The sequence below is a fragment of the Triturus cristatus genome, chromosome 9 (assembly GCF_964204655.1).
Source record: "Triturus cristatus chromosome 9, aTriCri1.1, whole genome shotgun sequence".
Lineage (NCBI taxonomy): Eukaryota > Metazoa > Chordata > Amphibia > Caudata > Salamandridae > Triturus > Triturus cristatus.
In genome coordinates, this window is record NC_140592.1 from 162,198,739 (window position 1) to 162,225,417 (window position 26,679).

The following is a 26,679-nucleotide window of genomic DNA, read 5'->3' on the forward strand; positions in this document are numbered from 1 at the left end:
GCTACACAATAACTCATCAGACGTGCCACTCATCCTTGCACTCACTTATCCATTCATCCATCCATTAACTCTTTCCTGCATTCATTCACTCTATGACATAGCTGACCCATTACCCATACTTTATGCTGTCATGAGCGGAAATGGGAAACAGACGGAACACAGAGGTGTTAACCATACGTGTTCAGACTACGCAAGCTAAACTACCCTTGCCATAACCACGCATATGCCTTAACCACGCACATGCGTAGTTAAGGCAGTGCGCGGTCTAGCTGCCGGCTGCTGCTGCTTTGGTGAAGGTGGAAGCAGGAAGATGCCAGGAGGAGACGCAGTGAGGTAAGTGGGGCTGGGGAACCAGTTTTCAAGGCTGGGGGTTGGGAGGTTCAGGGTAGTTTTAGGGACACGGGGAGTTATGTGGGGCAGTGTATGTAAAGGGGCAGAGTTTTAGGCATTAGGGCAATGGAATGGGTAGTCGGGGTCTTTTTTGGGGCTGGGGGTCGGGATAGGTTTCAGGGCAGTGGAAGGGGTTGGAGTTTTAGGGACAGCGCAGGGGTGGAGGAGTTGGGGTAGTGTATGTAAAGGGGCAAGGTATTAGGCCTTAGGGCAAGGGGAAGGGAATGGGTAGTCAGCGTAGATTGTATGCCTGAGGGGGTCAGGGTAGGTCTCAGGGCAGTGTAAGGGGTTGGTGTAGTTTAAGGCACAGCGCTGTGGTAGGGGGATCATGGTAGTGTAAGTAAAGGAGCAGGGTTTTAAGCCTTAAGGCAGTGGGGGAATGGGTAGATGGGGCAGTTTTAAGGACAGCACAGGGTGGGGGGGTCGTGGTAGTGATTGTAAAGGGGTAGGGTTTTAGAGACAGCGTGGGGGAGGGGGCAGTCGGGGGAATGGGGGGCATCGGGTAGTGGCGACCTTAGCCACACATACCCCTTTACCATTCATGACTATACCACGAAATTGCATGATAACGGCATGCGTTGTAAAGGAATGCTAGGTTAAGACACATTTGTGGGTTGTGCTGCATGGTAGAGGTAAGCATGGTTTAACCATGCATGCCTCTATCATACAATCGTGGAAACAGAATGTGAATGACACTCATATATCCCAATGGTTGGAAGAGGGCTGATCCAAAGTCCCTTTGTATCTGTATTATTGCACTGCTGTTAGCATCCCACCTGGTGATGGTCCACATATTTAGTCTCGAGTGGGCGGGACATGTGGCTTCCCTTGCACTCACGGGACTCTGCATGCGATGACAGACCGTGGCATGCTCTAATAAAACTCACCCAGCGGTGTCCGGTCCACCAGGAGGATATCACCAATTACTCCAAATGAGACCTAAAAGAGTATGTGTTCAGGGTATGTCGTGATAAAAGGGTTTGAATAGACGCCATAGGGTGTCAGTGGGTTGTTACTCCGAACTGAATGACCAGTCAGGCTGTAATTTGTACTTTGCGACAATTATTAATGCTCAGCATAGGTACCTTCTAAACCCGCTTTGGCCTTCTATTCTTTCACTGTATGACCACATTTCCGAGAAATTAAGGGTGGGGTCCCATTACCTGGGAAAGTCCCTGCTACAACCGGTCGGAGCAGACAACCCAGCACTCAGCACTTTTTTGTACGTTTTATCTTAGTGCCAGGAAAATCTTATACCTCTCTATTTACAGGAAAGAATTATTCACCATCAGGTGGCCTTTACGTATCTGTATGATCTAGGGGACGCGGCAATTTCTTATAGGGCTGCTTTGTTTCTTTCTAAGGTGCTCTGTGTCAGAGATTTACTGGATGATTTAGGCAATGAAATCACCTACTGTGCCCTATGATTTTATCAGGTGACCAGAGCCCGCCCTATTATGCATCATGTTAGATGTCTTTAGGGTACGTTTTAACAATTTTTATCAAATCCAGGTTTTATATATAATTTTGTCTTTATGAATTGGTGCTAACCTGTGAGATGGGTGTTTTTATTTTCTCTCTTTTTATTGTGATGTGCGAAGTTTTTATGGTTTATTTAACATGAGCTCAATAAAGTTTTGAAACTGAACTGAATGACACTCATATAGCCCAATGGTTGGAAGAGGGCTGACTCAAAGCCCCTCTGTATTTGTATTATTGTGCTGCTGTTAGCATCCCGCCTGGTGACGGTTCCTGAGTTAATCTTAGGTGGGCAGAATGTGCGGCCTGACTTGCACCCACGGGACTCTGCATGCAACGACAGACAGTTGCACGCTCTAATAATACTCACCTCGCGGTGTCTGGTCCACCTGTGCAGACTTCTGTGCCCTCGCTCTTCTCCCTGGGGGTTCTGGGGATGAGCCACCTCCAGTGCCTCCATTGCTATCTTCTTTCTCCATCCCAGAATCTTCTAGTGAGGAGTCATGGGGAAGAACTAAATCCCTTTCCAAGATGGTCACTAACCTATTCTTTTCTATGAGTCTATCAGGGACGTCTTAAGGATTTCGGGGGCCCTGGGCCAAACATATTTTGGGGGCACTTGTTCGGAACAACATTGAATTTATGATCCAGTTTCAACTCTTTCATGCCCTCTTTGGCTAGTTCACTGCAAATGAACAAGCACAGTGGTCCGATTTCTAAATCTGTTTATATCTAATATTCAGGGATAGTGATGTGTGTTTTTCAATATTGAAACACAGCAGCAGCTCACTAATATTACTGCAAATAATCTTAGACCTCCCCTCCGATTTCTCATATTTGAGGTACTGTTTTGATCTAAAAGAAACTTTTTTATCGGATGTTACATGAAACATAAACACAACATTTGCTTGAAAAATGTCTGTAATAGACTCTCACACATACCCACATTAAAAAATAATTAAAGGAAAACGCTATTGACAATTATCTTTTTTAGAATTATTCAAGGTCACCAGGGCAAGACTCTCTCAGGGGGCTCTCTGAAAGCCTGGGGTCCTGGGCCAGAGTCCACTTTGCCCATGCCTTAAAACGACTCTAGAGTCTATGAGAGTTTCTCAAACCAACACAGCGACACCAGTCCCTTAAGGTAATTTCGGTTTTTGGGCTATTAAAGGAGGGGCATTCTTTCACTTTGTGTGTCACATTGCTTTGAGCAGTCCTGTCTTCGTGTTTCTTTACTCCAGACTGATCTAGGTACTTCTGGACCTGAATAGTTTCCTTCCTTTCTCTTTCTGGGTTTTCCTTGTTTGTTCCAATTCAGTCTGTGTTTCCTGTCAGCATTATCATCATTCCTCTGGAGGTTTCCTCTCCGTCCTCCTGGAGCCTTGCTGTCACCTTGGAGGTTTTTGTCTTTGGCCTTTTTCCTCCATTCTGGGCTCCCTCTGCTTAGGTGCTACCTAGTGTCAGCAGCAACATGGCTATTGGAAGGGTTGTCCTTACTTCTGGCAGGCCAAGACATTTAAAACCTTGGCCTTCAGACCTAAGCGCAGCTTGAGATCCCTGGTTAGGCGTCAGCCCCCTGACAATGTATATGACTTTTTAGGTCTCGCCTGACCCAGCGCATGCGCTGGTCTGGCGAGACTTTTTGTGAGGGCTCAAAAAAGTGCTACCACTGAAGCCTAGAGCTACAGTGCATGTGCGCGGGTGCGCGCACCTCACTTTCAGCGGCCGCACGGCTGCTTTGATGTTCTCCCGTGAGCCCGTTTTTTTCCCCCCTGTTTATCACTTCTATGTAGTAATGGTGGCACCCGTGCGCCGCCATTACTACAGAGCAGTAATAAACAGAAACAAGCATTGGCATAGCCAATAGGTCTCGCTTTTGGGACCTTATAAGTATTTAGTTATGCAACTGTTGCATGGCGAAACACTTATAAGGTCCCAAAAGCGAGACCTATTGGCTATGCCAATGCTTGTTATTACATGGGCCTGGCAGGCAGTAAAAGCTGTCAGGACCGTTCGAAAAATACACACACTGCGAAATGCTACACATAAAGTTACAAATGTGTAGAAAATTGCAGTTACCAAAACAATATGCAACCCTTCCTAAGAGGTCAAACAAGGATTCTCAAATGCAAATCATCTACACTCCCCACGCCTCCCAAACTTATCAGGGGGGTAGCAAACACCGTAACCCCTCCCTACTACAGAAATCTATCAAATTCCATGTAACAAAATTTCAGTCTGACCGCTTTAAAACACTGTAATAAAAATCAGCCCTGAAATGACTATTGTTTTTATTATATGTTTTCACTATAAATAAGTTAGCCCAACTGACATTGTCATTGTCATTGTTTTTTTGTAATAAACAGAGCAGACATAAAGCATCTGACATAACGTTTTCTACTTAACCAATATGGAGTTGCCAAGTATCAATGGCTTGTCACCATAACCAATTCTGACCAACTGAATTGCGCATAAACTTTGCCACAAGGCAAACGCCAGGTGTACATGCCTAAAATTACAAATATGTGCAAACTTACAGTTGCCAAAATATCATACAAACCCACCTATGTGGGTGTAACAATGATTCTTACAATACAAATCTTTTACCATGAGGATTTGTCATAGGAGGTAACAGACACCAAAACTCTTGCATCCCATGATAATCTGTGACATTACATGTAACAAAACACTGATGTACATATTTGCCACAGTATAATATCAAAGTACCCTAAAATGCCTATTGTCTTTAACACATGCTTTTCATAAAACAATAAGCCTCAATAACTGCCTTTGTTGTAACCTTTCATAATAAACACATCAGACCGAAGGCACAGGGCATACATTTCCCAGTGAATCAACCCGGCCTATAGCCTTTGGGGCCTATGCATCAACAATGCCATTTGCGATTCCTTATTAGCGAAAAATAAGGAATCGCTAATAAGGAATAGCAAAAGGCTATGCATGTAGGAATCGCTATTCAAATAGCGATTCCTTAATATTCCTTATTACCGAATCGGTAATACCGAATCGGTAATAAGGAATACCTACCCATTCATTCCTATGGGCTTGGAGGCCCATAGGAATGAATGTAAAGCCAGTCTGTATTAGCGATTCGGTATTACCGAATCGCTAATAGCGGGAGCACTTTCAAGGGTGCCAGGGTGTCAAAAGGACACCCTGTTGCACCCCTGAAAATGATATGTGCACATATGTTGCACACACACATGCTCTAAGGGCATGTGAGTGCGCAACATGAAACTTTGAAAAATGCACAAAAGTGCATTTTTCAAAGTTTTTGCAAATTACCATGCAGTTCATCTTCATGGTAATTTGCTCCCCCTATTAGCGAAATCGCTAATTTTTTAACTTTGATGCATTGCATTTAAGGAATCTCACTTTGGGATTCCTTAAATGCAATCGCTATTTAAGGAATCGGTATTTAAGGAATCCCTATTTAAAGAATCGCTATTTAAGGATTCCTTAAATAGCGATTTCTGCTTTTGGGTTGATGCATTGGGATTGGGTATTTTTTACTTAATACCGGGAGCTATTACCGAATCGGTATTTTACCGACTGGATTTTGGGTTGATGCATGAGGCTGTTTGTCATTAGTTTGTCAAAATAACCAATTCAAGGTTACTGTATTAAGCATAAGGTTTCCCACAATGCAACAGTAATAACATTAAAATTATGTATACAATTACAGCTGGCAAAACAATATTCAAGTCCTCCTAAGAGGGTCTCACAAGGATTATCACAATGCAGATCTTCTTGTCAGTGGAGGTAGCCAACACCAAAACCAAAACCCTTGCATGTAATCTGTGAGATTCTTTCTAACAAAATAACCATTTACAGGTTTTAACACAGAGTAATGACAAAAAACTCTTAAAATCCTATTGGCTTTAACAAGTGTTTTTTACTATAAATAACTTTTGATCATAAACTGATCAGACATATGCCATCTGCCTTAATGTTTTTGAATGAACCAATAAGGGCGATAGCCATTATCATTGTCTTGACACCATAATCAACTCAGCCCAATTGTACTGAACATACGCCTTCCCAAACGGCAGTAATTGGCATACAGTCATAAAATTGCAAACATATACAATTGCAGTTGCCAAAACAATACACATGGCATTCTCAGTTGGCCAAAAAGGGATTTGCACACTGCACATCCTATATCCAAAGGTCTGTCACAGGGTAACCAACACCAAAATCTTTGCCTCATATAGTAATATGTGGGATTTCATGTAACAAAATACCTGTATACAGGTTCCACCATAGGGTAATAATAGTCCACCCTTACAAGCATATTGGATTTTACATTTGTTTTTCCCTATAAATAAGTCACATCTATTGCCTTTGTATACCTTTTCATAACGAACAGATCAGACCCATGGTATCTGACTAATTCTTTTCTAGTGAACCAATCAGACCAACAGCTTTTATTATTGGCTAATCACCATAATGAACCTAGGCCTACTGTATTGAACATAGGCTTCAATTTGCCTACAATCATAAAATTACACCTATGTACAAAATTAGGGCTTGCAAAATAATATATACCCCTCCTAAGTGGACCTAATATGGATTCTCAATATGTAACTATTGTACCTCAAGGGCTTGTGAGAGAGGGTAACCAACACCAACATTCTTGCCTAATAAGGTAATTTGTGGGATTCCATGCAATACAATACCGGTATCCAGTTTTTTGCACAGTATAATAACAATCCACCCTTACAAATCTATATACTTTAACATAAGGTTTGCACAATAAATAAATCATTCTTATTGCCTTTGTTTTAACATGTCGTAATAAATAGATGAGACCTATGGCATCTGAATTAGCATTTCCCAATTAATCAAGTAGGCCTACAGCCATTGCCACTGGCTTGTCGCCTTAAACAATTCAGGCCTACTGTATTGAACATAAGCGTTCCCATAAGATAACAATGTGCATACAGTCATAAAGTCATATATATGTACAAAGATAGAGTTTGCAAAACAATGTGCAACCCCTCCTTAGTGGGCCTAAGATGCTCACAGTGCATATCTTGTAACCCATGGGGTTTTCAGAGTGGGTTACTAATACCAAAATGCTTGATAGTCTGTGAAATTCTATGTAACAACGCACCCAGATAATGCTTCACTAACCTATGCCTGTTATGTTGAGATTTTATCTTCCCCCATCAACCATAATTTGTATTGTTCCTTAGTTATCAATTGTATTTGTCCATGGGTTTGCATCTTCCAGTTCAGTCTTAAATCATGCATTTTGCAATTTGTAATTTGTTAATACAGTGAACCTTCTGATAATTAATAAAAAATGTCAGCTGCATTTAGCAACCAATGCAACTCCTTATTTGAGGTGTAACAAGACAAAGAGGCTATTTATTACAGTACTTTGAACAGCGTATATGGGTCATCTCGCACCCACTTCAAATCAATGAATCGGAGAATGTACACAACAAATCCCTAGATGTTTTGTCCCACCCCTGGGGCTATCTCATAAGATTGTCGAATGGTCTCAGGAATTTTGGGCTCATCACAAATTCTCCTCTTGGACTCATCGTGAATTCTCCCAACAGACTTGAGGTCGTCCTCCCTTAAGAAGGTAATTACACCAAGATTTCGAAAAGCCAGATGGAGAGGGCGGATCTTTTCGGTAGCTGCAGCCAAGCTGTTGAATACGTTACCTCCCTGCATTGCTAATATCACTCACAAACCTGTTTTTCATAAGAAACTTCAAACCAGGCTTTTCTCCATTCTGTGATGGGTGGGATGGCTTTTTTGTTCTCTCACGTTAAACTACTTCCTTCATTGCTAGCGTGTTGACACCTTTGGGTATAATGCACTCTAGAAATACTAAATACATATATTGAACTAACGGGAAACAAAGGTTGATCTTGGAGCAATGAGTCTGGCCCTAAGTTTAGGGAAACATTTGTAAAAGAAAAATAAACACAAATATTCTACCTTTCCTTCCATACCTCAAAATTTGTCACAATGAGATAAATACTCATGTTCAACCCCCAAAAACTCATATTAAAACTTTCTGTTCTGCACTAAATTTACTACAGGTCTGGGCCTGTTGTTAAATTTCAAGTTTATGAACTAGCATCAGGCCTTCTCCCAAAATGTTTTTCGAGCCTGGCAATAGGTTTGACACCCTTAACATGAATTTACCCATCCTTATGTGTTCACATGTGACCACATCTGTCCAGGCAGATTACCCTCTCCTAAATGATGCTGTTTGTTTGCTCCATCTCCAGCATGGGTTCCCAAACTAGCACATTATCAGGCACCTGCTGAAGCCTTTCCACCAGTTCCCCCGTGTTATGAACCACTCACTCTTGATCCACTTCAATCTTGAAACAAGTGCTGATCCACTGCCTCCCGCTCACCATCTCACACACACAAACTTATGGGACCTCTGAGGAGCTTCCTTTTAAAGGTACAACTCTCAGGAGGCCTAGCAGTTGTGGAAAACCAGGAGAGTCCACATTATAGAATCTGGTCTCTGATGATGCCATGAGCAAAGAAAGTGGACTGGAGGCCAAAAGGTAAAGGTTCCTTTTTAATTTATGCTTGCCAGCATCCTGCTTTAATTCACAGTGGCAGGCATTCCCAGGAAGTCCAAAACGGAAGCCATCACACCTGTTTGTCATAAAAGTGAGAGGAAGCTTTGGGAAGGTTTCTTTGCAAATATTTTATGTTCAGACTCTTGCTAGTTTGTGTGGAACCAAGGGAATTTTATATATTTTTCTTGTCCCAGACCTACAGAACCTATTCCAACTACTTCTATTACCGCTGCTACTACTTCTTCAGCTACTACAACATCTACAACTTCACTGATACATTTACATATATCTAGGGCAGGGATGGTGGAACCTGCATTATTTCATTGTCCTTCTCTTTTGTGCTTTCAACATTATCCTCCCGCAGACTTCTTCATGCAGCTCTGGGGGGATGAAACTCTTTAATACCAATTTATCCTAATATCAGGTAAGTCTGGCGCGGCCAAGTGATTTTATTTTGTGAGATGCTGTGGACTCTCTTCTGCTTTCTTGTCTCTTCTCTGGGGTCCTGCCATGAGGAATCTATCACCCTTTGTTGTTGCTCTCTATTGAGAGAGTACTAGAGTCCTTGAATTGATAGGCAATAGCTTCCTCTACCAACAGCTTCTGCTACTCCTACTTTTTGTCAGCAGTCTTTGAAAAATGTCCTAAGTGACACCGATTAATTTCAGTGAACCGGTTCATGTGTCTATTATTTTATTGAAAGAACACGAACATGAGGAATTATTATAAGACCACCAAGCTCGGTTATCCTCAAAAATGTATTTCACCAAAGAGTATTTCTTCCATAAGTAACTCTCCCCCTATTACAATGTATAGCGCAATGAGTACAAAAATTATAATTCAGTTTCACCAGAATCTGTTGTGATGGTAACTTCATTTGACTTCTCATTCTTCATTTTAAAATTCAACCAACAAGCTAAGGAACTCATTACCACAACATGCTGCTCTTAGATGCTTCCTCACTTCCTCCTCAGTTCTTGTCTTACCTTTTTCTGGAGAATAATTATTTTCCTCTCCTTTACTTCCAACATGTCTTTCATATCCCGAATTTCTCCGGCCAAGGTACCCTTTTCTTCCGTGAGGTCCTGAAGCTGTTTTGTTTTCTTACTAAGAAATGATTCCTTTTCTTCCAGTCGCAACCTCAATGCATCAACCTAAAACATTTTAAAACATATTACTGCATCACTTTATCACAATAATTTATTTTACAACCAAGAATAGGTTAATTGCTCAGTTAGAAGTTTCAAATATAAAACGTATTTCTAAGGAAACGAAAATAAAAATAATTATTTCGTTATATTAAGTTAAATTTAAAAAAATTATCAGTATTGCTAGTTCACTTGTTCGTTCAATAACGCATTATTCTGCTTACAAATAAATCATAAAAGCACATCATAAAATATAAACAGATACATTTTCCATAAAACCTCACAATTAATTGGATAAAATATCAAGAGTGCTTGTTCACTCACTGTGGCTCAGCATAAATTCTCTCAATGGTACAGATTACAGAGGTAAAATGTATACTTGGCTCAATAATAAATCTAGAGTACGAGTTTTGGCATTATAGCTCATGACTTTTTTCTAAAATATAAACTTAAATACTTACAAAAGATGATAATGAGAAAATTCCAGTGATACAGTAAATTATTCATTTCCATTTTGTTTCTTAATGAATAAGTAAGAACATGTCATTAATAGGTAGTGTTAAGTGCCACTGAATGCAAAGCCCAAGAGAAATAGTTGTAGGGTGAGAAGAAGCTAAGTAAAATGAAGTACCAAAAAGTAGGAGATTTAACCGGCTCTCGTTGATGGACAAATACTTTGGACAAATATTTAGGAAGTAAGGCAAACCTTCAATCAATTGTAAGCCACTCACAAAGAGATGTATTTTTCATTGAAATACACTCCTGATGTACGCTTTATCCTCCACGGCCAACTAAATGCATCTCATTTAGCAAAGGTGTTTTTCAAAGTTGAGTGTAAGCAAGAGAGAGCCAGACACTGTTGTGCTATCAACAACACTTTTTCTTTTCCCCCTGATATTTCTCTCCACTTTTCTTTTTGCAACCGTGTGTGAGCCACTGATGCTGAGGGACCCCAAAACTGCAAATACAATCTTCTTCAGGGACACTTTTAGTGTTCCTGAAGTGACGAGACGCATCACCCTGTAGTCTAGGGATGGCTAGCCCTAATAAACCCCTGTGCACAGGACATGCCTTCCTGTTGGCAGCATTTATGGTTTCTGGGAGATTTGATTTGATTATTGCATTTATAGAGCACAGACTGTCGCTCCGAAAGGAGCATCATGGTGCTGGTTGGAGGAGAGGTGAGATGAGGCGAGATGAGGCACCGGGGATCTTAAATGAGGGAAAGGCAGAATTCCTCTGAGGATCCAAAGATCCATGTTTTCAGTGCCTTCCTAAACTGTGTCTCTATTTTTAGCATTCTCAGATGGGTTGGCAAAAGGTTCCAGGCTTTGGTTCCCATGGCGGCTACTGTTTCTCCTCCCTTTGTTTTGCATCTAAAATAGGGGGGTTTGAGAAGATTTGCTGACAAGGACCTAAGGGTCCTGGCTGTGATGTATGGGGTGAATCTGGCTGAGAGGTACTTTGGTCCCTGTTTAAATGAGGCTCTGAAAGTGATTAAGAGGATCTTAAATAGTACTCTCTTGTGCAGTGGCAGCCAATGAAAGGTTTTTAGTGCTGCGGATGCGGAGGACCTACATGGTAGTTTTAGTACTACGCGGGCTGCAGCGTGTTGGACAACTAGTAATTTTTTTGTGTTTTCTTATTGGATCCTGCCAGGAGGCTGTTGCAGTAGTCCAGGGGTGAGAGGATCAGTGCCACCGCAACTGATTTCCTTGCAGTGAAGGGGATAAGATAAAAAAAATATATAATGACTTGGTAAGGTTAAAGCAGGTCCCTGCTACTGTCAATGCGTGTGGTTGGAAGGAGAGAGCGGTGTCAAACTGCACTCCTGAGTTTTTTGCTACCTTCACCGTGGTGGGAGAAGGTGTTGCACCCTCTGGCCACCACTCACTCGGCTGAAAGGGAGTTTCATTCCCTATCGGTAGAATCTCTATTTTGTCCGTATTTCACCTGAGGTGGTTGTGCTTCATCCACTGGATGACCTTGGTTAAGCATCGTTTAAAATTGAGTTCGGCATAAGTGGAATCGTTGTCCAAGGATAGAATCTATTGAGTGTCATCTGCATATGACGTTACTTCTATCTCAAATGAGGCTATCAGGGAGATAGGTGGAGTCATGTATATGTTGAACAACAGCGGGCTGATGGATGAGCCTTGTGGAACTCCTGTTATGATGGTACGTTCTACAGAGAGGAACGTTCCGAGGGATACTGCTTGTCTGTGATTAGTGAGAAAAGACTCGATCCAGGCCAATATGGTATTTGAAATACCGCTGGCTTTGAGCCTTGTCAGGAAAATACTGTGTGAGATAGTATCAAACACGGCAGACAGGTCTAGTAAAATCAAAACGGCCTTCCTGCCTTTGTCTGCTATAATTTTTAAAGTGTCCGATATTTCAAGGAGAACGGGTTCTGTGGAGTGCTTGGGGCGGAAGCCAGATTGCCGAGGGTGGAGAATATTGGCGGCTTCAATGAATTTGGTTGGTTCTTTCTGGGTTAGTTTTTCTGTGATTTTGCCCAGTATCGGAAGCAGCGATATGGGGCAGAGGTTGGAGAGAATGGATGAGTCCATGTTTTGTTTCTTTTTCAATAGTTTTACTATAGCTAGCTTCCATTCATCTGGCACTTTGCCTGAAATTAATGAAGAATTGACTATCTGGTTGATTATTGGGTTGACAGTGTCTATGATTTGGTGGAGAATCATGGGGGGGGCAGGCATCCAAGGGAGAACATGATTTACATGCGGAAATTGCAGCCCTTGTTTGCTCCTGGGACACTGGTTCAAAGGTTTGGAGTAAACGACACATGGTCGCTGGGTCGGGCTCCTGGTCACAGTCTTGGTTTTGAACTAAATATGTTAAGACGTCCTTTTGAATATTCTGGATTTTTTCTTCAAAGAAGATCGATATCTGATCGCATAAACTCTGATAGGGAGGTATTTCTTTCTGTAAAGCTTTAGGGTTGGTGAAGGACTTTATGACAGAAAATATGACTTTTTGGTCTTGGTTAGCTTCGAGTATTTTGATAGAATAGTATTCTTTTTTTGCTCATTTGATATGAGTATAGTGGTGCTTCCTGCTTATTTTGAATGCTTTTTGCTCAGCTGCATCATAGACTCTTCTCCACTTGCGCTCTTGTTGCTTACATTGGAGATGTAGCTGGCCGAGGGTGGGCGTAAACCAAGGGGCTTTGTGGGTTTTTGTTTTTGCATTCTGAGTGATGGCAATCGGTGGCCTTATCAGAAGTCCTTCTGAGGGTGAAGCTCTGCTGCAGTCTTGTTGACAGGATTTTACAATTGTATATGATACAGAAACTCTGTTTGGCATTGGGTTGTTGTCCTGCTACCAGAATGAGTACATGTAATTTGAAGCCAGACTTCATTTCAGGGCGGAATACTCCTTGGACACAGACCTCAGTCAACTCTGCTGCTGTTGCCACTTCCAGAACATGGAGCCGAGTCCTCCTCACTTCTCCCGGTGAGGAACCCCTCTGAATAGACTGCTGGAGGTCTGCTAGCCTGCCCATGATGGAGATGTTGTCTGCATTGAAGCACTCTCTCAGCACAAGAAGTGCATAGATATGAACACAGCACCGCATGTGCTCACGAAAGATCCAAGGATCACTACCTCTAGAAACCACATCTACAATTGCCTGTAAACTGAGTGGTGGCCCTACCAGGAGGAGTCAACTCCTTTCCCCCACCAACTGTTATCGGGATCCCATTCTCAGGGAATGATATCGCCTAACCTTCAACTTAGACATAGGCTCACATTCTCAACTACAGAAACTCATTTTCCTAAACTAGAAACTGCTCCTTTGCACTTCGGGTTACTGATATGCTGCACGTATAGTTGCCAGAAATGGTACTTGAGTTGTCTTTGATGTTTGCAATCAATAGGCTTCTAAATAATAAAGGTTTCGAAACCCAAACAAAGTAACCCAGTTTTGGATTAAAGTATTGCTACCATCCATTTCACTGTGTTGTATTTGTGATCAGGTTGCCATTGTGGGAGTATATACTGGCCAAAATTGCTGGAACCATCCCATCGAATTTGGATTTATTTTATGTTGTTTTACTTTCAGGAACACTTTTGTGTTCGCACTCATTCTGCTTATGGTAAATGGCTAAAAACAGGGGCTCTGCATTTATCATTGTAAGAGATGCATTATCATTGTATTATGTATTGCAAGATGTGCGTTTTCTACCACTTGACTCCATGTATACTTTAAATATCTTTACAGTACTTAGGAAATTAGTACAGTGTTGCATATTTGCAAAAACTCGCATGTTTCATGCAATTGCAGGATGCATGGGGTTGTGTAGCACTTAGGCTCAGCCCTACATTACCTCCTTTGAGCTAGGCATTCACTGCTCCTCCAGAGAGTGGAGAAGCCTTGTGAGACGGATCTACCATCACAGAGTATACCTGGGTTCCTGGTTACTGGGTAAACCCATCACTTACACTTTTGTGAGCACTTTGAAGGCACCAGATTGCACATACAACTCTACTTTGTAGAATCATGTAATTTTATGGATTCAAGGGTCTAAAATTGGGATAGGTTTCTGTGGGTGGCAGTAATTGTTCTGCCTGCTACTAGAAGTACTTCAATAATGGTTTTCCTAAGGGTTTAGGCCCACTCAGTCCAGAAGGGTAGGCGCAATGACTGGGCTGTTCTTAAGCTTAGTGTGTTTGGTACTGCACATCAGGTCACCTTATTGTTTTGCATCACATCCTTTATTTTTCTATGTGAAGGATGTTTTACTTTGCTGCACAATATGACCACTGGGTAGGATAATTTTAATGAGGAAGGATTGGTTTGTGAATCCCACTAAACAGATTGCAGATGCAGGGATGCACATTGTGTCTTGTGGTGGCAAACGCTCTCATTTTGCAAAGTCCCAGTTTCACAGCCACAAAACCACTTTGCTTACATTATCCTAAATTTCACAATCTATATTTGAATGAATTAGGATCTTCAAATCATTTTGTTTATGTACAGAGTTATAGGAAGATGGGAGAAAGATATTATTTTAGAAGAATTTTCCTTCAATTAGCCGTTTTCATCCTCCCTTTTCACACTTCTCAATACAAAGGTTTTCTCCATTTTATGCCATCATAAATGCTTAGTAATAGAAGGACATGGCTCTTATGTAAACACATGGAGCGGCATTACAAGTTCCTACGCTTTTTGACACAGGAATACCACCCAGAAAGCTATGCGATACTGTAAGGTTCTGTACTTCCCTGAGTCTGTATTACCACTCAATTCTGTGTTCTGCAGCTCACAATGAGGAACAAAAGGTAAAATTAGAGTTTACAAACACTAACTGCCACATGCTTTTTGACTATTCAACATCTTTTTTTATAGAATATTCCACCAGGCTTGGGACTGCAGTTAATCTAAAACACATGAAACCATGATTTAGGTGCAAATTATCACCTGGATCCTAACTGGAATTGCCAGGAAACTTGCAATGGGGCCCTTTGTCAAGCAAACAGCTAGAAACGTTTAAGAATCAGAAGGCCTGCTTTTAGTTTGGCAGACCGGGTACTCTGTCCACCGAACCCGTGGTCCTTTCTCCACATGTAAAATTGGGTGGACCGTAAGTATCCATTGGAGGAACCCCAATTTGGCTCCATCTATGGAATACTTCCAGTAACGGCCCAAAAGAGTAGTGTAAAGTCGTTTTTCTCTGTCCATCATCGCCAATTAAAAAGCTGGAGGTAAGGAACAGAAAAAAATTACCCGCGTCCTGAGAGACAAGGGTGTGAGGGACATTCATTTTTTCTTTTTTTCAAAAACAAAATTCTGCTTTGGGTGTTTGTTTTTGAAAATAAAAAACTTTTGAAAAGTTTGACAACTGTCTGTCAAGGCTGACAGTACCATTGTGAAACTTTTCTTACATTGACATGAATCACCATGACAGCAGTTCCTGTCAATGGAGAGACTTGTGATAACTCTAACTTTGATGAGCAGAGGTCCCTGGGGATGGCAGAGGTAGTGTCATTTTCCATCCCAACAGACTAAACTCCATCCATCAAACTCTAAATCGGGTCCAGCGTTAGCACCAGAGATAGGGTATCACAATGTCAGCCCAGCAAAGGCAACTTCTGAACAACATAACTAAATATTCAAGTACAGCGAAGTTCTCCAACAAAGAGTCTCCAGGGCTCAATGTGTTCTTTTTCTTGCATTTCCAAAGGCAGCAAACGCTATTTTGGTTTCTGTTTATAATCGAGTCACTTTGTTTTAAGAACAAATGATGTTTAAATGACGTGACTCTGGAGAATGTTGCCACCCAGCTAAAAGCGGATTCAAATGCAGCCTACCCTAGGAAAGAACTATCGAGAACCTCCTCAAGTCTTGTTGAAAACCAGCCTTAAAAAATTGATAAAATAGGGAAAAACACAACCCTGTTTGACCCCCTTCTGAAGAGATGAGTTCACACTGCAAACATAGGTAGTGGCCAACCACCCATTCTCATTAAAGGACAGGAACCAAGATTGTTTATAAACTCATCAACAATGGATACATGAAAAACCATCTCATTTCAGCATGTAGCATTCTTGCCGTATATTATGGCTACAAGCAGGAGTTTCCAGCTCAGAGCCAATCGAAAAATCCCTTAATGTGTTTTTTTAAACAATTACAGTAGTCTAAATAATGTCAATGGTTTCTGATTCTGACTGCTGAAATGCTTTTTTTGGCAGATTATTACTGAAGCAACAAAATACTTTCCACGCCAAGTTTTCCAATGATTGCAGTTGCTTAGATATGTTTTGCATTTTTTGTTTTTGTGAATAAATGTTTTGAAACATTTTCGAAATGTGGACTGCTAAGTAGTTGCCCCGTGGATCCACAAACAGAATTTAAAGTGTTGGTAGTTAGTGTGCCGTCTGGTGATAGAAATGGCAGAAACCTTTTAAGACAGATACTTGTAGCACACGCCCAATTCATAGCTAATCCACCATGTCATGACTGGACATCAACTTGTGGGTGTATATTGGATGTTTCAGCCCCACAGCGACCAACCTCAAATTGGCATGCCTCAACAAGGCTAAATGCGGGCTACCTCAAAAGTACTAACTTTCTGCAGAGTTGATACATCAGTTAAGTTTTGTTCTTTTTATTGCTTAAAATTGCAGTTTAAGAAATCTATATATGTTTCTATTTTATATTAGAATATATTAGCAGCCACAAGAAAAAAGGCAGTTAGTAGGCAAACAGATATATTCACAGCAAAACAGTTTGGCAATACCACTCCAACTGCTTCCAAATTTCTTTTCCCGTGTCATTCCCATTTATTGGAATAAAGGGCTGTTTTACGAGGTGATAACCCACCAAAAGCGAATGGCTATTTTCTGGTTTGAGGGGATAGTTTGAGTGTCTCGACTGAAGTCTCTTTAGTGCCTCAGTTCTAGCGGCACGTGTCTACCTCTAATGTATATTCTCTTCCCGCCTCCTCTTGTCAGATATTGTATGGTACACTGCTGCCTTAAATATGTTCTTTACGCATGTTCATTGCATCTTGCCCTTATTTCCACATTTGTACTTTTATTATTATTTTCTCTATATAAAGCGCTCTGATGACCTTTGTGACTTGTACATGCTATACAAAATCATAAAAAAAAAAAAAAATGCAACTTGAGGAATCAATGACAACATTTTCAAAAGGGGAATCTCGTCCAAAATTATCCCCCACAGATGTTACAGTAACCATCATTTGTCGTTCGTCCATTTTTCGATCCAAACGCCATCAACTGATACAGGAGTTTCCACGTTTTAGCCATTTGCTGACCCGAATCATTATCATGAGTGGCCGCAATGAACTAAAATGAACCCTCGGGTTGAGAGGTGAATAAGGGATTGTTTAGAAGTGCTATGATGTTATATGAGTGACAACATGAGATTTTTGTTCAGACTTCTTATCTGCCACCAGTTTTCAGGCACCACACTTGTAAAAGGTTTTAATTTAATGAAATGTCAATCAATTTCTAGCTGTGCGTGGCTGTAGGTGGCTACCTACATACATGTTTGTTTAAGTCGATGCAGGAAACCACCTGTGCTTTCCTTTACTGTTTTCACAGCAGTTAGGTAAGATTTAGCAGCCATTGAACATGGCCCATTCATTATCCACGACAGAGGGTATGGGCTAGATACCTCTAGGAAGGAAGAGAAATGTACTTTCATACCTAAAAAAGAATGGCACCGAAACATCATTTTGAGAAGGCTAGATCGGATATTTTGTGCTGCAAGTCTTTCCAGAGAGCCATTAATCATGAAACATGATCAGTCTTTGGGGCATTTTTAAGTCCAGCTTGCTGATAGCTTTAGCTGTCTGGAGAGAGCGCATGTCAAACACAGAACACACACCACACATCACAAACCACAGACCACACAACACACACATATAAACACATACATACAAATACACATGCATATATACAGAAATAAACTTTTGGGCAGCCCCTCTCCGCAGTTGGCTTCTGTGGATGACCTGGCTTTAAGTGTTGGCTGGCAGGGATGCCCATCATTGTTGGTATCGGCCCAGGGCATTTAGCAGATGTCTACTATTTAAAACGTACTCCACACACAGTGGCATTATTGTTTTCTTGTATTATTTCTTTTTGCTATGAGTGTCCCTGCAAACATCTCTCTCGCTAGTACACCGCTTGCTAGTCCATTTCCCAAGGCTGCACTATGCATTGTTTGCTTATTATATTTTTTTACTGTTTTCTTTATTTTCAAGGTTCTGGCAGCTAAAAAGTGCTTCAATGCCAATCACTTAATTATTAATTGATCCAAATACTTTTTTTTTACTGTTTGCTTATTGTTCTGTCATGGCTGTCAAATAGCTGGAATAGTAAAGCAAAAATAAAAGCCAAAATGGCTGCCACCACGTTTCAATGGTTGTTTAGAATTTCAGGAAGATCCCAACAGAGAACATGAGTGTGTCATGAAGCGCCATAATTGCCAATGCAATCAAGCATTGGCAATCGAGATAATGTTCGTATGTTGAAAAGTCTAGAGGGAGGAACTCTAAAACATTGTTCTTCCAAAAAGCAAGGTACTATGAATATGCGAGAATAGCAAAACTGGGAGAATATGCTACGCAAATTAAATGGTTACTGACACATAACAAAACAGCATTTTGCTTGTAGTATTCCTGCATGTCTGTAAGAGCTATATTTATTTACTTCACTTACTTGTTTCACTTATAAACCACAGTCTTAACCATGGATGTTATAGCACTGGGACAATGTTCTCTTAATATGCGAAACGCAGATACTGCAAAGAGTGGAATGGTTTGCGATATGTGGTTTGACAGGAGATTTTAATGGCTGGTATTTCAGTGCCTCAACTACAGCACATGTAAAAAGAAAGTTGAGGTCCCATAAAAATCAACGTCAGTACTGCAAAGGCGCCTGCCAACCAAACTTGACTAATAGCCACTTCCCCTGATGGGTCTTGTGGTCGCAGGACAACCACTGGCGAGTGCAACAACAGTGGGCGCAAACTGAAAACACTGCTAGCACTTGGATGGCCAAGTCTCAAGGGAGTTGCCAGTCTTGCTGGGCCGGGACACCAGGCCGCCATTAAAAACACTCACAAAAGGGCCCTCTTATTCTCTGAGCATCACTCACCAAAAGATGTCCACTTTAAACGCTCCATTCGTACAACACTGAAATAAATGGGCTCCTTCGGTGTCCTTAGAATGCTGTTGCAGGGCATGTTATTATGGGGCTAGTAAGATATGATCGACCATTATGGGGTGTGAGTGACAATTCATTATTTTACATTCGGCATGTTAGTCTAAATATATTCACAAGTTGATACTAAGTTCACATGGCGGAAATACAGTTTGTGTTCCCAATATTTTCAGACAAATGACGGTAATTAAATATACTGTATATGCAATCCGATGACTGGTTCCATTGGGTGGATATAATTTTGGCGGAATCTAAGTTAGATATGTTCGCTAGGTTTTAATCACCAAAATGATATATGAATATAAATAAAATGAGAAGGCAAGAACGATAAATAACACAGGTTAACAGTTCATACAATAACAAACTATATTCCTTTTAGCTTTCCAAATGTTTGATATACAGGTACAAAAATTAAAGCACAAAGTATACACTGTAAAACATTTAGAAGCATCTAAGCATAGTGGCTGAGTTCTCCATATTTAAAGTGTTAAACAGTGCAGTCCTGGTGAATTGTGGTGGAAGATGTGCAACAAATGCACAAGTTTTTGAGACACAAAAGGTGGCACGCACGGATGCTTAATTCAAGTAGAAGCGTTCTGACATATAGGACGCCCAAGAAAGTGGAGCCCCAGTGGTGGGTCAGGGGATTCACCTAGCAGCGCAGTAGCAAGGGTTGCACGCCTTCCACAACACTCCCATTGTTGGAGGTCTTCTTTGTTAGGAGGTTTGTCAGACATCCAACTCCACTCAGTACACTTTATGTAGCACCTCATACCGCCCATGGGGTTCCCTGCTCCTTGAAGCTGATACACAGCACAGGCCACACCCCTCTTCCAGGGGTTCAACCACACCTCTTTAGCAACTTTGCTCTGCCACAACAATGTGGATTTCACCCTGAACCCCAACAGGTGATAAGGTCTAGAACCTTCAGATGGCTAATACCAAATCCCCACTCCACCTAACATCTGGGGCACAATATCATCCGCATATAACTGGCCCGCTACACTAATCAATACAATCTTGTTGAGGAAGTCTTGCTCACTTCACACTGTGGGTGACAACTTCCCTGATTATAATGACCCCTTTAAGTAATACCTGGAGAGGTAAAATGTTGAAATGCGCATTTCAGTATAGACTGTCAATGCAATGCTGTTGCATTTTAGAAGGATAAGTACATTACCTCTATATTAGAACATTGGAATGTTGGTAGCTCCATTGAAAACAATGGAGTGCTCCGGGCTTATGATGGCTGGTATAAGCCTGGAGCGCCAACATTCCAATGTGTCTTTGTTCACAGCTCTGGCTGTGAACAAAGACTTCAGGGAGCCTGAGGGGATTTCAATCCCCTTGCGCTCCCTGAAGGCTTTGTTTTGTTAGAACATTCTGCCCTCTAGTGGCAGAATGTTCTAATAGCCTTATAGCCCTTCGTAGCAGGGCTATACCGGCTTTTAAAGTCCCTCTGCTTTGTTAAAGTCCCTCGCCTTCGGCTTGGGCCTTTAACGCTGCAGCGGGCCTTTAACTGCCGGTATAGCCCGCTACGGCGGGCTATAAGGCTATAGTGAAGTCTCACACAGCAATAACTGTTTTGTCTGCATTTATGTGTTAGCTATTATCACTCTATTTGCACAAGTAAAGTTCAAGAGTACTGTACCATTTCACGCTTCATGTATGGACCCCCCATCCACCACCAATAGATGCATTTATCAATTGTTATTTAATGCTTGTGTTTGTACGCCAAGCCTGTGGAGATATTAAGAATATATATTGTTCATATTGTCTGACCTGTTAACCTGTGTTCTTTATCGTTCTTATCTTCTCATTTTATTTATATTCATGATTAAGAACCTAGTGAAGATACCCGACTTATATCTCGCTAAAATTACAACTAATCAAGGCAACCATTCTCTTCCTGATTGCATTGTCGACAATATTCAAAGGATTATTGGGCCAGATCCCTGTAACAGATTTCACTACATTTGTGGCATTAGTCTTTAGGATGCTAAGGAGAAAGTGATATAGTGATGCTCAGTGATTAGGTGGGTGACACATGTTGAAGTTTACAGAAAGGGTTGTGAATAAACATATGTGCAAATAAAGTACCATTCAACTTTCAACTGCAACCACCAGTAGGTTTGATACTGACATTACGTTTTGTTCTCATTTCATTAGTAAAAGTGGCTTAAAAATATAATCTTTGACTTTATGTTCCTGGGGATACAATTTACGGAGATGCAGCAGAATGCCCCTTTTGCATGATTTTATTGCTGTTTATTTTACCCTGCACAGTTGAAGCTGCTGTCCAGTGCCCAGTGCATGTGCTCTGATCCCTAAAACATGTGCGAATTGGCTATACTCATAATTGGAATATTTAACTTTCTTGTAAGCCCCTAGTATATGGTATATAGTGTACCCAGAGCCGGTAAGTTAAATGTCACTAGTGGACTGCATCACACATTGTGCCACCACTAGAATGACAGAGAAAAGCATGCCTGCACACCCATCACTGTAGCCTGTCTGTGCAGTTTTAAAACTGCAATTTCGACTTCTAAGAATAACCCATTTTGACAGGCCTAAAAACTGCATGGTTTTTAAAAGTAGAACATGTAAAAGTTTCAAAGTTTTGTCAATAGCAATCCAATTACTGCGAGTGGTGCTCAAGGGTTTTTGGATCTATTTTCACTTAAAAACTGAAAAAAATCTTATCTCAGGTTCAAATTATTGGATTTATGTCATCTTTGTGTAATTATGTTCATTAAATGGATCTCTATTTTTTATACGTATGAGTTCGACTTTTTAACTGTTTTGGAACTTCCAAATCCTTTAAATATTTTCCCAAATTAAGCCAGTCTCTTCTGTGCCATAGCTACCAGGTGTTAAGCTCAAGTTTAAATTACTGAAAACTTTACTGGGCTTAAAAAAAATTGTGACATTAATACCTGTGGTGAACTATCCTCCACCCCAAGTAATAATTCCCTTTCTCTCAGTAGGTCAGTTAAACTTGGCCCTCTCTGCAGGGTCACCCCAAGATTTTTTGACTTCTCCCTTCTTGTTTTGGTGAATTTGCTTTTGTTGGTCTTAGAACTCTGGGCAGTATTAAGTGCTTGTGCTCACTCCCTAAAACATGGTAAAATTGGGCTACAACTGAATGGCATATTTAATTTACTTATAAGTCCTTCGTAAAGTGGTATACCACATACCAGAGCAGGTAAATTAAATGCTACTTGTGGGCTTGCAGCACATAGTGTGACTCTTACTTAAGTTGTCTCTTAAATATGTCTCAGGCCTGCCATTTGCAACCTGTAAGTATTTTAAACTGCCAATTTGATGTGACGAAATAAACCTTTTGCCAAGCCTCAAACTTCCTTTTGAATACATACATAAAAGTCACCCCTACGAAAGACCCTAAAGAGCCCATAGGACAGGGTGCATTGTATTTAAAAAGTTGGATATGGACATCTAAGTTTTACATACCCTGGTCATGAAAAACTCACAAGTTCATTTTTCACTACTGTGAGGTCTACCTCTCCCACAGGACAACCAGTGGTCACCTTAATGCATTTAATAAACAATAACTTTTGTTTGGGAGCAGATAGAAAAATCCTTGTTAACGGTAAAGTCAGATTTTAAGTCACAATTCCAAAAATGCCACTTTTAGAAAGTTGGCATTTTTCTTATCCTAAACATTTGTTCCAGCAGCCTAGTTCCTGGGTCACATGACTAGGTGCAGTTGGCCTTTGTGTATTCCTCCCTGACAGTCAAACAATGGAGAGACTGGAAGTTGGCAGGATGGGCCATCCAAGGTAGGGTGAGGGGTTGGTGCTGCACGTAGCACTACTTGCACTACAAAGACATTGCCTCAGCTCACACAAAACTAATGTCATTCTAGCCTATTGTGACTGCAGATAGACTGGGACCAGGGCAGGGAGTCAGGGAATTCCAGATTCTTCTGTTGGGGGAGAACTCTAGAAGTTCCTTCCACTTCAAAATGGGCACCAGATATAACAAATATTGGCATAGCCAATAGGTCTCGCCTTTGGGACATAAACAAAGAAATCAAATAAGGTGTACTGATACATAAGTGGAAACTATTTTGATGCAGTTAGAGGATGGCAGATATATGCGCGACTGTGTAACAAAACAAATTCGAGTAAGAGTTAGTTGATAAAACATATACATACGAATAATATAATTTAAAGGCTCGCAAATATATGTGTTTCTGTGAAGAGTTCAAGTGAATTTGGCCATGAGAATAGCTTTCACTTCTTTTTTGAAAAGAGCAGAGGATGGGTTTTCTCTCATTTCTACGGGCAAGGCATTCCAAATCCTCGGAGCCATTCCTGAAAAGGTACGGTTGTAAGTTTTCTTCTTAGTAAATTGTTGAGGTTTCAGTAGAAGATTGGAGGAGCTCCTAGTGGTTCTGTTACCACCCTATAGTTCCAATTTCTCCGCTAGGTATCTTGGGGTATTGTGATGCAATGCTTTGTGTGTCAAACAGGCGATTTTCAGGTGGATTCTGGCCTTAAAAGGTAGCCAGTTGAGGGCACGAAGATCCGGGGAGATGTGACAATTCCTTTTAGAGCCTGTGATGAGTCTGGCGGCTGCATTAATTGAAGCTCTTAGAGGGGCTGTTGTCAATCTGGGAAGGCCGCAGAGAGCGACACCCCCATAATCCACTCTAGGAGTTACTAGAGCTTGAACTGCCTGTTTGAAGTCATTTGCAAGTATGAAGGATTTCATTCGTCTTAGGGTGTTCATGTGAAAATTTGCTCCCTTAGTTGCTGTGCTGATGTAGCTCTGCATATTTAGCTTACTGTCCAGAGTAATTCCTAGCGATTTAGGAGAGTGAGTAATAAGAGGTTGACCGTCAAGTGCTGTTAGATGCTTCATCCACTCGCGTATGATTGTATTTAGGTTGGGGGAGCGATTAGGAGAAATTCGTTTTGAGTGTGTTGAGTTTTAAGTGGTTTTGGGCCAGCCAGGTCTGCGTTTTTTGTAGCGTTGTGTTGAGGGATTTGATTTCCTCCAGTGAGTGCATCTTAATGTAGAGTTGAGTGTCGTCCGCGTACATTTGGTAGTGGACGTTTGAGGAGTTAAGAATCTCTGTGAGTGGTTCCATAAATGGATTGAAGAGTGTCGGGGAGAGGGAAGATCCCTGGGGTACTCCTAAAGAGCCTGGGGTGGACTTAGATAGAGATTGATTGATCTTGAATCTTTGAGTTCTATTTTGAAGGAAGGAAGTGATCCAGTTTAGAACTGTTCCTGATTGTCCCATTCTGTGTTTCAAGAGGTCTAATAAATTGTCATGTTTGACTGTGTCAAAGGCTGAGGATAGGTCAAGCAGGATTAGTAAACAGGCTTCGTTTTGGTCTAATATTTTTAGTGCGTCATCTATTATGTGTGTCATGGCTGATTCGGTACTGTGACCTGTTCGAAAACCAGATTGGAATTGGTCGAGCAGGTTGAATTGATCTATATGGTTGCTAAGCTGCGAGTGTACACATTTTTCCAGTAGTTATGCAGCAAAATGTCCTTGGTGCAACAACATCAACTGTTGCATGGCTAAACACTTATACGGTCCCAAAGGCGAGACCTATTGGCTATGCCAATGCTTGTTATATTTGGGCTAGCACTCAATGAATGCATGCCCGTTCTACCCCTCCCCTTCATCTTGCTTGCTTTGCACAGCTCCCACCTACTCCTGTATCCTTGTTGCCAAGCATGCAGGCTCAAGATAGAGATCAAATTTTTCTGTTTTCCGAAACATTTGCATCTTTGATTTTTTCAGTCTTATGTCACAGCACAAGTATGGTGCAGCTCTCCAGAGGACACGCATCCCTAAGCTGTACGGTATCGGTAATTGTTTCAGAGGAACAAATCTGGCCAACAGACACAAGATGAAAGTATTGGTAAAATGTGGGAGGATAACAGATTAATTTAAGAGCGCTAACACAATACAGTGTGGCGTTGTTCTGACCTGCTTGTCATCAATGGCACACTTTTCTATTTCTTTCTTCGCTGGCTGCAGCTTATTTTGTGATAACAGAGCCAGAAATTATTCTGAACTATTTCAGTAAAAACACAAGGAATTCTCCTGGAGAAAACACGTTGCTATCCTCCACTTCTAATAATATTGTAAAACACCCTCCCCTGTAAAAGAACATTTGTTCACTTGTACTCATCTGTGATTAATTGGGCATGTATAAATACTTCTTCAGGGAGAGGGTGAGCCGGAAGGAGAAATGTTATTTTACTAATTCATTTCCTAGTTAATCACCCAGGGTCATTTCCTTTCTCCGCCTAGAAAGACCCCCCCCATCCCCGTACATATTTTGCTTTGCTTTGCTCTTGATGTTGCCTACACCCTACATAGGTGCTTGACGTTATGTAGAGAAGAGGGGGCCGATACCACCGTTTCACTTGCGGGAGCGAGCAGCGCCAGGAGCGATAATAATTGCGATAATTGCTACCATATGGCGCCGCTCGCTCCCACAAATGAATCGCCAGACTTGCAAGCGTTGCCATTGAAGGCAATGGAACGCGTGCACGTTTTTGGCTGAAAAGCCGAAGCGATTGCAAAAGGTTTTTTGCCTATGCAGCGCATGCGTGCTGCGTAGGCGAGACCTAAAAAGGAGGATAAACGTTCTCAATACAGAACAGTATTTCAGATGAGGCTCCTCCCCTTCCAGATTAAAGGGCTGCACATTCCATTGTGCCCATGAAGACATGAATGGTTCACAATTTATTGAGTTCAACGGGGCTGAAGAGCCCCTCAAAGAAGTTGTATTACTGTGCAGAATGGGCAAGATGGTCAACTGAGCATTAAATGATTTTAATCAATTGTTTAATAAAATATTATCTCTTTTATTTACTTTATTGTTTGCTCAGGTTCATTGTACCATTAACATCAGTAAATACAAAATTTGTGCAACAATTTGGAGGCATAAAATCTACACAATTATGGAGATTGACCCAATTCAACCCCCTCCCCCAGGGTGGTGGAGGATTTCAGGCAGGCCTCCCTCAGCCGATTCTTAGTATTAAACAAATCTAGGTCGCGCCAGGTAAAGCCCTCTGACACAGCAGGCCCCTCAACATGCCCATCACCATCGAGCTCAAGAAAACTTTCCATTGGACTTATGTAATTTGGAACTGAAGAAACATCCTCCATACCTAGGCCAAAATAAGAGTGCATGGGATCTTCCCGAACAGGACTTAGGACCGGCCCCCGATGGTCAAGCGAGCCACTTACAGAGCCAGATACAATGTAGCTGTCTAAAACACGACCCGGCAGTGCAACAACTGATTCCATGGAGCCCAACTCTGGGTCACTTTTTGGACATATTAAATTACTCAGCTGAGGGACA

At 41.3% G+C, this 26,679-nt stretch overlaps 1 protein-coding gene across 4 annotated transcripts in view; it reads right to left on the reverse strand.

Annotated features, from left to right (window-relative positions):
- The window catches only part of ERC2 (ELKS/RAB6-interacting/CAST family member 2), a 2,271,945-nt gene that overhangs the window by 1,364,170 nt on the left and 881,096 nt on the right, over window positions 1-26,679 (reverse strand). For all 4 annotated transcript variants that reach the window (XM_085624647.1, XM_085624646.1, XM_085624648.1 and 1 more), the window contains one exon: window positions 9,440-9,607. In XM_085624647.1, coding sequence (XP_085480773.1) covers window positions 9,440-9,607 — 168 coding nt within the window. The remainder of the gene's footprint in view (window positions 1-9,439; window positions 9,608-26,679) is intronic.